The sequence below is a fragment of the Microcaecilia unicolor genome, chromosome 1 (genome assembly GCF_901765095.1).
Source record: "Microcaecilia unicolor chromosome 1, aMicUni1.1, whole genome shotgun sequence".
Lineage (NCBI taxonomy): Eukaryota > Metazoa > Chordata > Amphibia > Gymnophiona > Siphonopidae > Microcaecilia > Microcaecilia unicolor.
In genome coordinates this window covers 652,942,194-652,958,470 of record NC_044031.1, presented here as the reverse complement: position 1 = coordinate 652,958,470, position 16,277 = coordinate 652,942,194, and the positions used below count along the sequence as shown (strand labels likewise).

The window sequence follows — 16,277 nt, the reverse complement described above, 5'->3', positions numbered from 1 at the left end:
GCCACGATGGAAGTAGTGCCCTGGGCCAGGGCTCATATGAGACCACTACAGCTATCTCTGCTGCTGCGCTGGACTCCGATGTCGGAGGATTATGCTGTGCGCCTTCCCGTGGACCCAGCAGTGCGCAAGGCGCTGAGCTGGTGGACGCAGACAGACAAGTTGTCTGCAGGATTGCCTCTGGTGACCCCGGAGTGGATTGTCGTCACGACAGACGCCTCTTTGATGGGCTGGGGAGCCCACTGCTTGGGAAGGACAGCGCAGGGGCTCTAGTCTCCTGCAGAGGCAAGTGGTCTATCAACCTCCTGGAACTCAGAGCCATTCGCTTGGTGTTATTGGAGTTCATCCCGGTACTCGTGTTGAAGCCTGTACGGGTCCTGTCGGACAATGCCACGGCTGTGGCCTATATCAACCGCCAGGGAGGTACCAGAGCGCCCCTCTAGCCAAGGAGGCTATGAGTCTTTGCCAGTGGGCGGAAGCGAACCTGGAGCAGCTTTCAGCGGCCCACATTGCCGGAGTCATGAATGTCAAGGCGGACTTTCTCAGTCGCCATACCTTGGAGCCCGGAGAGTGGCGACTATCTGCTCAGGCGTTCTTGGACATCACGAAGCGCTGGGGCCAGCCGAGCCTAGATCTGATGGCGTCATCGGCCAATGGCCAAGTGCCGCGCTTTTTCAGCAGAGGACGGGACCCTCGATCCCTGGGAGTAGATGCTCTTCTCCAACAGTGGCCGACACAAGAGCTCCTCTATGTGTTCCCGCCCTGGCCCATGTTGGGCAGGGTGCTAGACCGGGTGGCAAAGCATCCCGGCAGGGTAATCCTGGTGGGTCCGGATTGGCCCAGACGTCCCTGGTATGCGGACTTGTTCAGGCTCTCAGTCGACGATCCTCTGCGGCTGTCAGTGGAGCAGGGCCTGTTACATCAGGGTCCCGTGGTGAGGGAGGATCCCTCTCCCTTTGGTCTTACGGCCTGGCTATTGAGCGGCAGCGTCTGAGGAAGAAGGGCTTCTCAGACAAGGTCATCGCCACTATGCTAAGAGCGAGGAAGCGCTCTACTTCTACTGCTTACGCCAGGGTTTGGCGTATCTTTGCAGCGTGGTGTGAAGCAGGCTCACTTTCTCCCTTCACTGCTCCAATTTCTTCAGTGTTGGCGTTCCTGCAAGAAGGTCTGGAGAAAGGCCTGTCGCTCAGTTCCCTTAAAGTCCAGGTAGCGGCTCTGGCTTGCTTCAGGGGCCGCCTGAAGGGTGCTTCCCTGGCTTCGCAGCCAGATGTGGTGCGCTTTCTCAAGGGAGTTAATCACCTGCGCCCTCCTCTGCACTCAGTGGTGCCTGCGTGGAATCTCAACCTGGTGCTAAGAGCATTGCAGAAGCCGCCTTTTGAACCCTTGTCAAGGGCATCTCTGAAAGACCTGACGTTGAAAGCAGTCTTTTTGGTGGCTATCACTTCAGCCAGAAGAGTTTCCGAGCTCCAGGCGCTCTCATGTCGAGAGCCTTTTCTGCAGGTCACTGAGGCAGGAGTGACTATTCGCACAGTGCCTTCCTTCCTGCCCAAGATTGTTTCTCGCTTCCATGTGAATCAGCAGCTCTGTCTCCCTTCCTTTCGTAGGGAGGACTACCCAGAGGAGTACTCTGCTCTTAAATATCTGGATGTGAGGCGAGTCATCATCAGATACTTGGAAGTGACCAATGATTTCCGGAAATCGGATCATCTGTTTGTCCTGTTTGCAGGTCCTCGTAAGGGTCTGCAGGCTGCTAAGCCTACAGTGGCAAGATGGGTCAAGGAAGCCATTGCAGCGGCTTATGTGGCCGCAGGGAAGGTGCCGCCTAGCCAGCTGAAGGCTCACTCCGCGAGAGCTCAGGCGGCCTCGATGGCAGAGGTCGGATCCGTCTCCTTGGAAGAGATATGCAAGGCGGCAACTTGGGCTTCGGCTCATACTTTCTCCAAGCATTACCGTTTGACGGTGGCTGCACGGGCGGAGGCCCGGTTTGGAGCTTCAGTGTTGAGGTCAGGGATTTCAATGTCCCGCCCTGGGTGAGTACTGCTTCGGTACATCCCACCAGTCTATGGATTGATCAGCTTGATGATATGGAAGGTAAAATTATGTATAATCATACCTGATAATTTTCTTTCCATTAATCATAGCTGATCAATCCATAGCCCCTCCCAGATATCTGTACTGTTTTTATTCTGATTGCATTTCAGGTGCAAGTTTAGTCTTCAGTTACTTCAGAAAGACTTCGTGTTCAAGTTTTTTCACTTGGATTCTTCAAGAGTTGAGACGAGTTTGTGTTACAGTGAGCTGCTGCATTCCTCTCCCCCCCGTTTTACGGGGCTGGATTGAGACATAAATTCTGCCGGCACTCCCTCCCGCTTCGTGCGGCTGTAGGGCAGCTTTGTACCCTTCCCGCTTCGGCGGTGTTAGGGTCAGTCAGCTCCTCCCGCGGTTGCGGTTGCAGGATAAGCCAGATCCCCCCGCATCGGCGGGTGTGGTGTCCCTCCCCCGCTCCGCGGGGATGAGCTGGACGGATTCCCCTCCCCCACTTGTGTGGGGATGAGCTGGGTTATTTCCCCTCCCCCGTTTCGGCGGTGGTGAGCTGGGCAGAGTGTCCCTTCGTGGGTGTAATTCTCTAAGTGCTGAGTCCTGCGGATGGAGCTTTGATATCGACATACTGAGGAGTTTCCGGCAGCACATGACCACATATAGGGAGGCAAAAGTTTGCTCTCTATCTCCACCTGCTGGTAGATGGACACAACCCACCAGTCTATGGATTGATCAGCTATGATTAATGGAAAGAAAATTATCAGGTATGATTATACATAATTTTACCTTTATATTCATTGTCTATCATATTGGATGCCATAGTTCCCTTTAGGTGACTCAACAGCGCTATACTGCAAATGCTTGTCTATTTGTAGATTCAAGTCTTCTTTTACAATGTTGATAAATTCTGTATCAGGAATTGGGAGGGGGGAGGGATTTGAATGATTTATACAGTCAGGAAGTCTCTCTTCCCTTCCCCCTTTTAACAGTACCTAGCCCTAATGCTCCCAAATAAGATCTCTCATTGCCCTTTGTTCCACAAAATGCTTTACCTTCCAAATCAAATTTATCCAATATTTTGTCAAAGTCCAGCATCTGTCACCAGTTGACCCAAAGTTTTTTTTTAATTTGGTATAGCATCCCCTCCAACCTATACCCCTCCATTTGTGTTGCCCATACCAGAGTTAATTGTAACGTTAAAATCCTGTCCTATAATTAGGTGACCCTCTGCAACCCCCAGTATCTTATTTTCCATTAAGTCAAAGAAAGGTGCTTATTCGTTATTTAGATCACAAGATATTAGGTGTAAAGTAATCCTTATATGATTATTTTAACAAAAATGTATCTTCCATTCTGTTCTTACCTTTATTTATTTATTTATTTATTTATTTATTTATTTATTTATTAGGATTTATTTACCGCGTTTTTGAAGGAATTCACTCAAGGCAGTGTAAAGTAAGAATAGATCAAACATGAGCAATAGACAATTACAGCAGTAAAAATATTCAAAAACAATACAAAGTATGGTATGGTATACTATCTACAATGTCAACACAATACATAATAGAACATAATTGATAGTGAAGGGTAAAGCAAAGATGTAACACATAGATAGGTAAAGTAGGAAGAGTTAGAAAGTAAGGTGATTGATTTAAAGAAAGTTGCACATGAGGTCAGAGAAATGGTTAAATATTATCTCAGCTAGGGTAGGAGTGGATAAACATGTCCTGTTGCAGTATAGCACTTGATGGACTGCACACACCACTTCCTGTGCTAGTTATTACCCCCACCCTGTTTGTTTTTTTGCCCTGTCTTGTTAGATGCAAAAAAAGGGGGGGGAGCACGTGTGCAATTAGGCATTCATGCCTAGATAGTAGGGAAGTTTCTTGCAAGAAACCCACTTGCATCTTCAAATGAGTTACCTCTTTATAAAATGTCACCATTTAGGGGGGTGGGGTGTAAGCTTCTAACATTCATTGCCATAAGTCTAACGAAACCATCCTTACTCATACACTAACACTTTCCTGTCTCACACCACACTCATTAGCAGCACAGCCCTCCACACGTCCTCCTCCAGTCACATTCCACGCCTCTACAGTCAGATTCTCCCACCCCAGGCCTTTAGTGGAAGCGCATACCCACTAGACAGTCTTTTCCTCCAACACACTATGCCATTTATTGGCTATTTATATGCCCAGTCAAACATATTCAAGCAGTCTCCACATAGGATTTGGTGCATTTATCATATCTTTCATATTAATACCTGCCCCTGTTTGAGGCAGTCATCAGGCATTTCACAATAGGATCTTGCGAACCATTATCACAGTTCAGCACATCAATCTTCCAGCTCCAAAAAAACGCACATATCACTGCCAGCAGAGGTGCTAGGCTCTCCCGACTGCCTCTTTGATCATGTCACTCCTTTTTCAGCTTTTTGCCGTTTTCGTACAGAGATCTTATTTAGGTGCTTGGTCCCCAATTTGTCTGGGATCACCTCCTATAGCCCCTTTCGTCTAGCATCCAGCAGAATCTTAATAGCCTCATTCTATAGGATTTATCTTTGGATAGAAACCCTATTCCAAAGGGATACAGCTATTTATAGCAGCTATTTTTGCTGCACAACTTTTTTTGTGATCGCTCTGAACTCCCTTCGTTTACAGTGTGGTAGGAGATGTATCCATGAATAATTCGTTTTTATGATTCTCCCAAGTGACTTGACCAATCTTTCTCACCGCTTGCAACACTTGCTTCCTGTTCAGATAATGAAGAAAACATGTTACTACATCTTGAGACCAGTTGTTTTCTTTAGGGCCCAACATTCAGTGAGCCCACTCAGTCTCAGTTCTGGGAAACTTGTCCTTTTCTCCCACTGCTCACAAGAACTTGATAATGATTTTTTTTAACTCTATACAGGAAATTTCTAGATCCTCCAGCACCCCACAAAAGCAGAGATTATTATGCCTGGAGCAGTTCTCCAGGTCTTCGAAGGGCATCCTCATTAACTCTCTCCAGCTCTAGCAAGCATTGCAGTATTGCGCCAGTGGCATCCCCCTATTCCTCCACCTTTCCTACAGCTTATTTTGTTGAAGTCAGCCCACAGCTCCTCCAGACAGGAATGAATGTCTGCTCTCACACTTACTATTTCAATTTACATTTCATTAAGCCACCAGTAGAGCTCTAATCGGCATGGCATTTGATCCCCATCTACCTGGGGCCGCTTGATAATAGTGATCATAATATGACCAGATTTGATATTAGCTTTGAAGTAAGTATACATAGGAAATCAAATACGTTAGCGTTTAACTTTATGTTTCAATCATTTTTATTGCAAATTTCAATAAACAGTGTACAAGTGTGCAATGATCTTTGCAGGGTTAACATCTGAACCAACACTATTACAACGATGCACTCCAATGTGTCTATCTAACATTTCTTCTATCTCTTCCCATCTTCCCCCCCCTTCATAATTCCCCCCCACCCTTCCCTCCCTCCCCCCCCCCCTCCCCCCCCCGGTTTCTCAATGGCCTACTATCAGTCTACAGGTATTCAAGGTCTCTCATTTGTATCCACACAGTCTCTCAATTTAGGATTTTACTTTTTGCGTGTGGTTGTAGAGTATTCCAAAAGTTCGCCCAGGTGGTTTCCAGCTTTTTGCCCTCCACAGAGGAAATGTCTGTAATTCCACATCGTTCCAGTTTTAAGAGTTCAATCATATTGGTCCTCCAAGCTCCCAGCGTGGGCCCCTCGTTCGCTCTCCAATTGAGCAGTATTATCTTCTTGCCGATCAGCACTGCCCTGTGCAGAAAGGAGTTAAGTCCTGGCGGGGCATGTCCCGTGTAGCAGTATTTTCCAAAGAGCAGTAAAGGCTGCCTCTGTATTGTGTTGCAGCTCCAGTATTGTTTGACGGCCGCTAACAGCTGGGACCAAAAACGCCCAACCTGAGGGCAAGACCAGAACATATGTCCTAATCCCGCCAGTGCCTGGGCACAATGAGGGCATGCACCCGTGCCACCATATCCTGCCTTGAACGCCCTAGCTGGTGGGATGTAAAGTCGTAGTGCAAATTTGTATTGTATCTCCCAGTGTCTGGAATATATTGAGGTGCGTATTGCCAGGTGTAAAAAGTTCTGCAATACCTCCTCCAACACCTCCGCATTCAAATCCATTGCCCATTTCTGTGCTCTGCCTCTGTAATCAATGTCCTCTGTAGAGTCTTGTAGATATCTGTGATGGAATCGCAGGGGCACTTTGTTTTGAGCCCCCAAAGTCAATGCTGTGTTTAAAGTGTCCTGTACATCCTCACTTAAGTTGGTCCAGCCCAATTCAGATAAGTAGTGTTGTATCTGCAAATGCGCAAACTGATCAGTCTCTGGTAGGTTGAATTCTGTTTGCAATTCCGGGAATGGTCGTACTCTGCCCTCCTCCGTCAACAGCTGGTACAGATACTGAATTCCTTTTTTTCTCCATCTAGCAAACATCGCTGAGGTTGTGCCCTCTGTAAAATCTGGGTTATGAAGCAGAGGCAAAAAGGGGGTCGCAGACCACTTGAACCAGTGTCTCCTGCACAGCCATCTCCACGCCGCCCTTGCTGAGTGGACGAATGGATTGTTTCTTAAGTTGGGTTTAACTCTGCTGCTGCCCGATGCATGTAGCCACCACCCTAAATGTGTTGTGGGTGAGAGGGCCTGCTCTATTTGTGTGTTTGAAAACTCTCCATGTCCTGTTAGCCAATCTCTAATGTGTCTCATCGAGCATGCTATAGTCAGATATCTTATGTTGAGCAGGCCCATCCCCCCATGCAGTCTCGGCTTCTGAATAACACTCAAGGGGAGCCGAGGCTTCCGCCCCCTCCACAAAAATGTCTGAATCACTTTATTGAGGGCCTTTTCCTCTCTCTGTCTTAAATATAATGGGAGCATCTGAAAGAGGTATAACCATTTAGGGGCTATCATCATGTTAACTAATCCTATGCGTCCTGATAATGAAAGTGGGCATGTGTTCCATAGGTTTAACACGCGTCTGGTCTCTTGTAGGACTGGAAGCACATTCCTGTCGTATAGGCGCCCCATGTCAGCAGGAACTATTACCCCCAGATACTTAATCTGATCCTCTGCCCATTGCAGAGGAAACACTTCTCCCCATTCATGCCTCAGTCCCTGATCTAGGGGCAGTGCCAGGGATTTTGTCAGGTTCAACTGGAAGCCCGAGAGCCTGCCATAGCTGTGTACAGTGTCTAGGAGGTGTTTTAACGATGTTCGGGGAGTGCTCAGCAGCAACAGCAGGTCATCAGCGTATGCCAGCACCTTTATCTCATGCTGTCCTACTTTGACCCCCTGTATACCCTCGTGTAGTCGGATCTTATTCAGCAAGGGTTCTAGGGTCAACAGGAAGAGTAACGGGGATAGCGGGCAGCCTTGACGTGTTCCTTTCTCGATGTCAAATCCCTCTGTTCGAATTCCGTTAACTAATAGCATGGCCCGGGGGTCAGTGTATAGTGTTGTGACGGCCTGTAGTAGCCATCCCGTAACACCTATCCACTTTAATGTTTCAAACAGAAAGGGCCATAACACCCGGTCGAATGCCCGTTCTGCGTCGAGGCTCACCGCCAATTTTTGAGAATGTGTGCTAGGAGCTACTAGTGTGGCTAATATGAATTTACGCACATTCAGAACTGATTGGCGCCCCCTAACGAATCCAGACTGATCTTCTTTAACCAGTTGTGGAAGAAGAGGTGCCAGCCTGTCTGCCAATATCCTTGACAATAGTTTGGCTTCCACATTGATCAGGGAGATTGGTCTGTATGAGCTAGGTTGTAGTGAGTCTCTCCCTTTTTTTGGAATTAAGCTTATCAGGGCCGTATTAGCATGCAAGGGGAATCGACCATTATCCACCACTTCGTTAAGATATTCCGTCAGGGGCCCCAGTATTTTTTGTTTAAGCATTTTATAGAATTCACTAGATAGTCCATCGGGCCCTGGTGCTGAGTGCGTTTTTAGTGCACCTATAGCCTTCTGGAGCTCTTTTGCTCCAATCGGTTTATTAATTTGATCGAGTAGTTCCGGAGATATTTTCCCCATGTTAGCGTTATCTAGGTATGTTCTGATGGCTTCCTGAATGCCTCCCGTCTCTTTCTCCCCCTTATATAGTGTGGCGAAATGCTGCTGGAAGATTTGGGCTATCTCATCTGGTTTAGTGATGATCTCTCCCCTTTGTCCATGTACCGCTGCGATGTAGTGGGTCTTTCGCGTGCCTTTAACAAGTCTCGCAAGCATCCCCCCTGCTTTATCTCCATATTTAAACAATCTGTATTTTCTAAACAGCATTGAGCGTGCTGTTCGTTCCTGGAGTAAGCTGTTTAATGCCACCCTCGTAGATGTAAGAAGCTCATAGGTATATTGCGAGGGGTGTCTGGCATACTGCTTTCTTGTTTCTCTTAGCTGCCTCTCCAGAGCTACTATGCCTTGGGCCATTCGCTTGTTTCGTTTGCTCACATACGCTATGACCTGTCCCCGCAAGACCGCCTTGGCTGCAGACCAATACAGAATGGGGTCTTCTACATGTGCCTGATTATGTGTGTGAAATTCTTCCCAGTGCTGGTGTAAATGTTCTGCAAATTCTTTCGATGCGTATAAGTATGCCGGGAATCTCCACCCCGGGGACTGCCTAAAGTATGCCTCTCCCTCCAAATCAACCCATATCAAGGCATGGTCAGAGATTTCCTCGGGGCCTATGACCGCCTCTGTTACTTTCTGAAATATGTCGGGGGAGGTTAGTATATAATCCAAGCGGGACTGGGTGCGGTGTGCACGGGAGGTATGAGTGTAGTCTTTCTCCTCACCGTGTAATATCCTCCATGGATCTAGCAAGCCCGTTTTCTGACAGAACGAATCTAAAAGGGAAATGTCTGATACGGCTCCAAAACTCGGTTTCCTCGTCCTGTCTAGGAGGGGGTCTAGCACTTGGTTCATGTCCCCGGCAACCACCGCGGGGAGGCCTGCGTGTGTATGACAATGTGTTAGTAGCTGCGCATAAAAACGTTTAGCAGATGTATTGGGGCCATATGCTGAGATCAGAAGCATTTGCTTCCCTTGCAGGTTAAGCTGTATTCCCACAATTCTTCCCTCCCCATCTTTAAACAGCATTTTCGCGGTTCCTTTCAAAGATTTGTGTAATAGGATAGCCGTCCCACCCCTTCTTCCTGTTGCCGGGGAATAAAATACCTCTCCCACCCATCCTCTTTTTAGTTTTTCGCTCTCTTCTTTTGAGAGTCTAGTCTCCTGTAGGCAAGCTATGCTCGCCCCGTGTCTTTTAAGAGCCGATAATATTTTGGTTCTTTTGGTGGGAGATGTGATGCCACACACATTCCAAGATATTAATCTTGTCTTATCCACCCCACCCGTAAGCTTCCACTATTGCCGAGGCAAACATTTTAGCCTGTGGCTCCCGGGCTCCCAGCCTGGCCCCGAAGACCCTCCTCTTCCATTTCTGCGTGTGTTCCACCCTATCTTTTAAACTCCTCTGTTGTTTTTTGAGACTGTGTTGTATAGATTCTTTCCTCCCTTGAGAATACCTTGCAGCGTTAGTTTTAACTATTACTAAATCCCTCCTACCCACCCTGCCCTCCCCCCTTGTTCTACTCCAACTATCCACTTTCCCCAACTCTCTTAACAGCAAATCTGTAGGAGCCCCTGCCATGCCCGAGGCCCCCCCACCAGACCTAATGTGTTTGCGCCCTAATCTGTTTTATGTAATGTGTGCCCAACAGCAATTTTCTTATCATATCTCACCAGCTGAAATCTCCAGTCATTCTCCTGATTGTCCTTCCGCCAACTGTTGTCTGTTCTGTTCTAGTTTGTGTATATAATCTTTGGCAGCCGCCTCTGAATCAAATGATTTCCATTTTCCACTTTGTTGAATCTTTAATACCGCAGGGTATATCAGCATGAATTGGATCTGTAGCTCCTGCAGCCGTCGGCATAATGGTGTGAATTTCTTTCTGCGATCCTGTAGGGACACTGAGTAGTCTTGGAAGATTCTTACAATTTTCCCTTCAAATTTGGTATCATCTCGTTTTAAGCGATAACCCCTCAAAATCTCCTGTTTGTGCAGGTAATTATGAACTTTTAAAATAACTGCACGTGGAGTCTGGCGGCCATCTTGAAACCGGCCTACTCGGTGCACTCTCTCTAAGCATAGAGCTCCAGCGTGATCGGACAGCGCGAATTCATCTGTCAGCCATTTTTCAACCACTGTTGCTAGCACTGAGTCTTTTACTGATTCTGGGATGCCGATCAAGCGTAAGTTGCTCCGTCTGCCCCTGTTTTCTAGGTCGTCTACTTTCTGCTGCAGCGTTTCCACCGTCGCTTTTGTGGTTTGCTGCTGGCTATGTAGGGGGGCCTGCGCGTCTTCTATGTCTGACACTCGCCGCTCGAGCTCTCCAATACGCTTCGTTGCGTCGCGTCCTCCAGGCGGGAATCATACTGTTCTAGTTGCGCCGAGATTTTTGCTAGACGCGGTTCTAGCGCTTGTGTCACCGCGGCAGTCAATTGTGCTAGCTGAGACGCGGTGAAGTTCTGTTCGCCTTGTGGCGGGGCCTTCTCTTCAGCATGGTCCGCCGCCTTAGCCTTGTCCTTCGCCGTTTTTGCGCTGCGTGCCGGCATCGCTTTTGTTCCAGTTTCCACAAATTTATCCATCAGCTGTTTATTGATCTTCCGCTGTTGTCACGGCGATTAGCGTGGGTTTTTTGTGATTTTTAGGGTAAAGTCTGGCAGTGGGGCCTCGGAGAGCAAAGACACGCGTCTTCCTCTCTCACCGCATCACGTGACTCCCTCTAGCGTTTAACTTTAAAAAAGGAGACTATGATAAAATGAGAAGAACGGTGAAAAGAAAACTTAGAGGAGCGACTGCGAGGGTCAAAAATTTACATCAGGAGTGGATGCTGTTCAAAAACACCATCCGTGTATTCAAAAAGGAGGACAGAAGACCAAACGACAGCCGGCGTGGTTAAATAGTGAGGTGAAGGAAGTTTTTAGAGCTAAAAGAAAATCTTTCAGAAAAGGGAAGAAGGAACCAACTGAAAATAATAAGAAACGGCATAAGGAATGTCAAGTCAAATGCAAAGCGCTAATAAGGAAGGCTGAGAGGGACTTCGAAAAAAAAGTTGCGTTGGAGGCAAAAACACACAGTAAAAATTTTTTTAGCTATATTAAAAGCAGGAAGCCGGCAAAAGAATCAGACCACTAGATGACCGAGGAGTAAAATGGGCGATCAGGGAAGACAAAGCTGTAGCGGAGAGATTAAATGAATTCTTTGTTTCGGTCTTCACCGAGGAAGATTTGGGTGGGATACCGGTGCCGGAAATGGTATTCGAAGCTGACGAGTCGGAGAAACTTAATGAGTTCTCTGTAAACCTGGAGGATGTAATGGGGCAGTTCTACGAACTGAAGAATAGCAAATCTCCTGGACCGGATGGTATTCATCCCACAGTACTGATAGAACAGAAAAATGAGCTTGTGGAGCTATTGTTAGAAATATGTAATTTATCCTTAAAATCGAGCGTGGTACCGGAAGATTGGAGGGTGGCCAATGTAACACCGATTTTTAAAAAAGGTTCCAGAGGAGATCCAGGAAATTATAGACTGGTGAGTCTGACGTCGGGGGCCGGGGAAAATGGTAGAGACTTATAAAGAACAAAATTACAGAGCATATTCAAAAGCCTGGATTAATGAGACATAGTCAACATGGATTTAGTGAAGGGAAATCTTGCCTCACCAATCTACTACATTTCTTTGAAGGGGTGAACAAAACATGTGGATAAAGGGGAGCCGGTTGATATTGTGTATCTGGATTTTCAGAAGGCGTTTGACAAAGTACCTCATGAAAGACTCCAGAGGAAATTGGAGAGTCATGGGATAGGAGGTAATGTTCTATTGTGGATTAAAAACTGGTTAAAAGATAGAAAAGAGAGAGTAGGGTTAAATGGTCAGTATTCTCAATGGAGAAGGGTAGTTAGTGGGGTTCCCCAGGGCTCTGTGCTGGGACCGCTACTTTTTGACATATTTATAAATGACCTAGAGACGGGAGTAACTAGTGAGGTAATTAAATTTGCTGATGACACAAAGTTATTCAAAGTTGTTTGCGGGAGGATTGTGAAGAATTGCAAGCGGACCTTACGAGACTGGGAGACTGGGCATCTAAATAGCAGATGACGTTTAATGTGAGCAAGTGCAAAGTGATGCATGTGGGAAAGAGGAACCCGAATTATAGCTGCGTCATGCAAGGTTCCACGTTAGGAGTCACGGACCAAGAAAGGGATCTAAGTGTCGTCGTTGATGATACATTGAAACTACTACTACTTAACATTTCCTTCTGCTTATTGTGCTGCTGCGGCTGAGAAAGCAAATAGAATGTTAGGTATTATTAGGAAAGGAATGGAAAACAAAAATGAGGATGTTATAATGCCTTTGTATCGCTCCATGGTGCGACCGCAGCTCAAATATTGTGTTCAATTCTGATCGCCGCATTTCAAAAAAGATATAGTGGAATTAGAAAAGGTGCAGAGAAGGGTGACGAAGATGATAAAGGGGATGGGACGACTTCCCTATGAGGAAAGGCTAAAGCGGCTAGGGCTCTTCAGCTTTGGGGAAAAGGCGGCTGAGGGGAGATATAATAGAGGTCTATAAAATAATGAGTGGAGTTGAACGGGTAGATGTGAACCGTCTGTTCACGCTTTCCAAAAATACTAGGACTAGGGGGCCATGCGATGAAGCTACAATGTAGTAAATTTAAAATGAATCTGAGAAAATTTTTCTTCACTCAACGTGTAATTAAATTCTGGAATTCGTTGCCAGTGAATGTGGTAAAGGCGGTTAGCTTAGCAGAGTTTTAAAAAGGTTTGGACAGCTTTCTAAAGGAAAAGTCCACAGACCATTATTAACTGGACTTGGGGAAAATCCACTATTTCTGGGATAAGCAGTATAAAATGTTTTGTACATTTTTGGGATCTTGCCGGGTATTTGTGACCTGGATTGGCCACTGTTGGAAACAGGATGCTGGGTTCGATGGACCTTTGGTCTTTTCCAGTATGGCAATACTTATGTACCGCTGAGCCATCTGATTGCGAGAGCTCCACCAAGGCAGTATCAGTGGGTTTGTGTGATGCTATCTTGTGCTCCGTTTTCAAGCTGGGTATCTTTTCAAAAGCTATCTTGAAATTCCTGACAGTCTGGAGGTACTTTCAAGCTATTTTTTGCCTCTTGGAGTATGACAGGATCAACAGCTGCTATATTTGTAAGGGGATTGTGGTGGATCTCCTCTCCTAAGCCGCCATCTGATGCAATGATGTCATTTCCTCCCTCCTGCAACCATCTAATTGATGTATGCACAGGTAAGCTTTGGATATGTAACCCCATTGGCTGATATTCAAAAAAAAATCTTAAGCACACAATTTCAGAGGGTTAGACACCTAAATCTGACAAATTGAAAATTGTCCCATATTACTTACATTTAGATGCTTTAAAAACATTTGGAGAAAGAGGTCAGGAGAACAAAGTTATGCCAGAAGTCAGTGCTGAATGGTTTTTTTTTTTTTTTTGGGGGGGGGGGGGGGCTGAATAGCAGGTCTCGATGTAGCAGCCTCAGTTTTATGTGCATCTTGTTTGGCACTTATTTTCAGTAAACTTAGGAGACTATATTTGGAAAAGTTAGACACCTAAATGTAGACACATGGTTTGTATTTGAATATTGCCTTTATTATGTCTCAAGTACATCACTTATCATATACCGAACAGGATGAGTGATTGGGGCCAGCTCACTGTAGCATCTGATTGATTGATTTCCACATTTTTTGTAGGAAATTGTAGTTGAAACCATTTAACTTTTTTTACATTTCTAGTCAGTATTTTCTTCTGCTCCTTCCCTTCCTCTCTATAGGTATACGGTCAGCACATCACCCCTCACCAAGCAGCTCCCCACACTGATCCTGTTTCAGGGCGGAAAGGAGGTCCTCCGGCGGCCACAGATTGACAAGAAGGGACGAGCCGTGTCCTGGAGCTTCTCTGAGGTACAAGGAGGAGATGGAGACGGGGGAAGGAGGGAGTTGTGCTTGAACTTCTCTGTGGTTCAGGGAGGGAAGGAAAGAAAACCAGGTCCTAGAGGTATGAAGAGGAAGATGGAAATAAAGATAGCAGAGGAGAGAGATGGGAGGAGAGAAGAAAAGCAGTAAGAGAGAAGAAAAAGAAAGAAAGAAAACAGAGGCAACAGAAGTGTGAAGGGTCAGAAAAGTGGTTAGGGATATATGTTTATTTAAAACTTGATATACACTACCTTTTCTTAAAAGAAGGTCAAAGTGGTTAACAATACTAACATTACATAAAATCATAGGAAATAGAACACCAGTTAAAATAGGAAATAATTCAACCATACACATTCAAGGGGACAAGGAAGAAAGGAGGGAGAAGGTGGGGGAAAAGGATAGATTTTGCGAAGTGAGGTGTGTCTATGCAAAAAACATAGGATAATCTTTTAAATGGGATCTTTTCCAAAAGCTGTCCAAAAATAGTTTTTAGCTTCATCTTAAATTTGTCAAAGTAGGGTTCCAATCTGATATCTGAAGGTAAGCTATTCCAGAGGCAGGGGGCTAAAAAGAAAAAAAGCAGAATTTCAAGTAGATTCATAGAAAGCCTGTTTAGAAGAGATTACTACCAAACAATTAGAATCAAGAGATCGAAGTGTATGGAATGGAGTATAGGGGGTAATCAGAGCAGCAATGTAAGACTGGGCTACCTAGATGTAATGTCTCGTGCACAAGGAGGAGAACTTTAAATCAAAAGCAATATTGAATAGGCAGCCAGTGCAATTTGGCAAACAGTGGAGTTACTGGGTTGAAGCATTTAGCCTTGAAGAGCATGCGAATTGCAGAGTTCTGTTAAGTTTGGAGCGATGTAATTGAAACCTTGGCAAACCAGCATATACAATGTTACAATAATACAGCATGGATTATTGTACCATGGAAAGCATGGATCAAAGTATGTAGTGAGGGAAAATCAAGGAAGTGTCTAACAGAACACAGACGGTATAGCCTGGAGAAATCTTTCTTTACTACCTGAGAGATCTGTTTATGAAAAGAGAGTTTAGAGTCAATAATAATGCCAAGGTCCCGATAGGAGTCCACTGGAGAGATTGGTAAATTAAAGAAGATAAGTGGAATAGTTGGGTTGTTCAAGGATCCTGATATTTTATTTAGTAATTGATTTGGGATTTATTAACCGCCTTTATGAAGAGATTCATCCAAGGCCTTGTAGAGCAGGTACAGTTTAACATAAAACTTACAATTTTGTTAACAGCATAACAATAGGATATCCAACAGGCTGTGGTTTTGGAAGGGTTAAGGACAAGTTTGAGATGTCAGCCAGCTGGAGAGTGACAGCAGTGCAGTCTGTATAGGGTTTAGATTCAAAGAGAGAGGGGATGCAGGGTAAATTAACAAGATATTGGCGTAGATTTAAAATAAATGAGATATTGTGGTCCTGTAGGAGAGTTGCTAAGGAGCTATTGAAAATGTTGAACAGCAGTTGAGAGAGTACAGAACCAAGGCACACCACTACTCAGGGGTACCTCAGGGGACAGGACATTAAAAGTTAAAATGGAGAAAACTTGATCGGAAAGAATGGCAAGCTAGTGTATGATTTGATAAACCAATGGACCGAAGACTGGAGATTAAAAGTGAATGGATAAGGAAAGAGGGAGAGGAAAGTGGTTAGGGATAAGGAGGATTCTCCGTAGTCCACCATTTTTCGTTCCCTCACCCCACTTCTATATTTTGGCCTGTCTCCCACCCTAGGCCCTTACTTTAGCACTTATCCACTAGACCTAGGAGAAAGATGGGAACGGAGAGGAAAATGGTTAGGGATAGGAGAGAAAGAAGGTGGTAAGGGAGTGTGAAGGGGGTGCTTGCAGTGACAGAGCAAGTTGATAATGGCTTTTTATCTTTCAGGGAATAGTCTGTAATACTGGTACAGTAAGGAGCTTGTATCATTTTTTTTAATAGGCTCATATTTAGTTCAGGTCTTTTTTACTGACCATAACCAATGATAATACAAAACAGGATGTGAACAACCATTTATACATTATACAGTACAGTCTCGATTATCCGACTTACGCTTATCCAACCATCCAGCGTATCCAACAGACCCCCCCTCCCCAGTGACGTCATGCAGCTTCTCTTTCCATTTTCTGAACCC

At 45.6% G+C, this 16,277-nt stretch overlaps 1 protein-coding gene across 1 annotated transcript in view; it reads left to right on the top strand.

The window, feature by feature from the left end:
- The window catches only part of TMX2 (thioredoxin related transmembrane protein 2), a 42,335-nt gene that overhangs the window by 24,525 nt on the left and 1,533 nt on the right, over nucleotides 1–16,277 (top strand). The window contains exon 7 of the mRNA XM_030186137.1: nucleotides 13,969–14,098. Within this exon, the coding sequence (XP_030041997.1) occupies nucleotides 13,969–14,098 (130 nt within the window). The remainder of the gene's footprint in view (nucleotides 1–13,968; nucleotides 14,099–16,277) is intronic.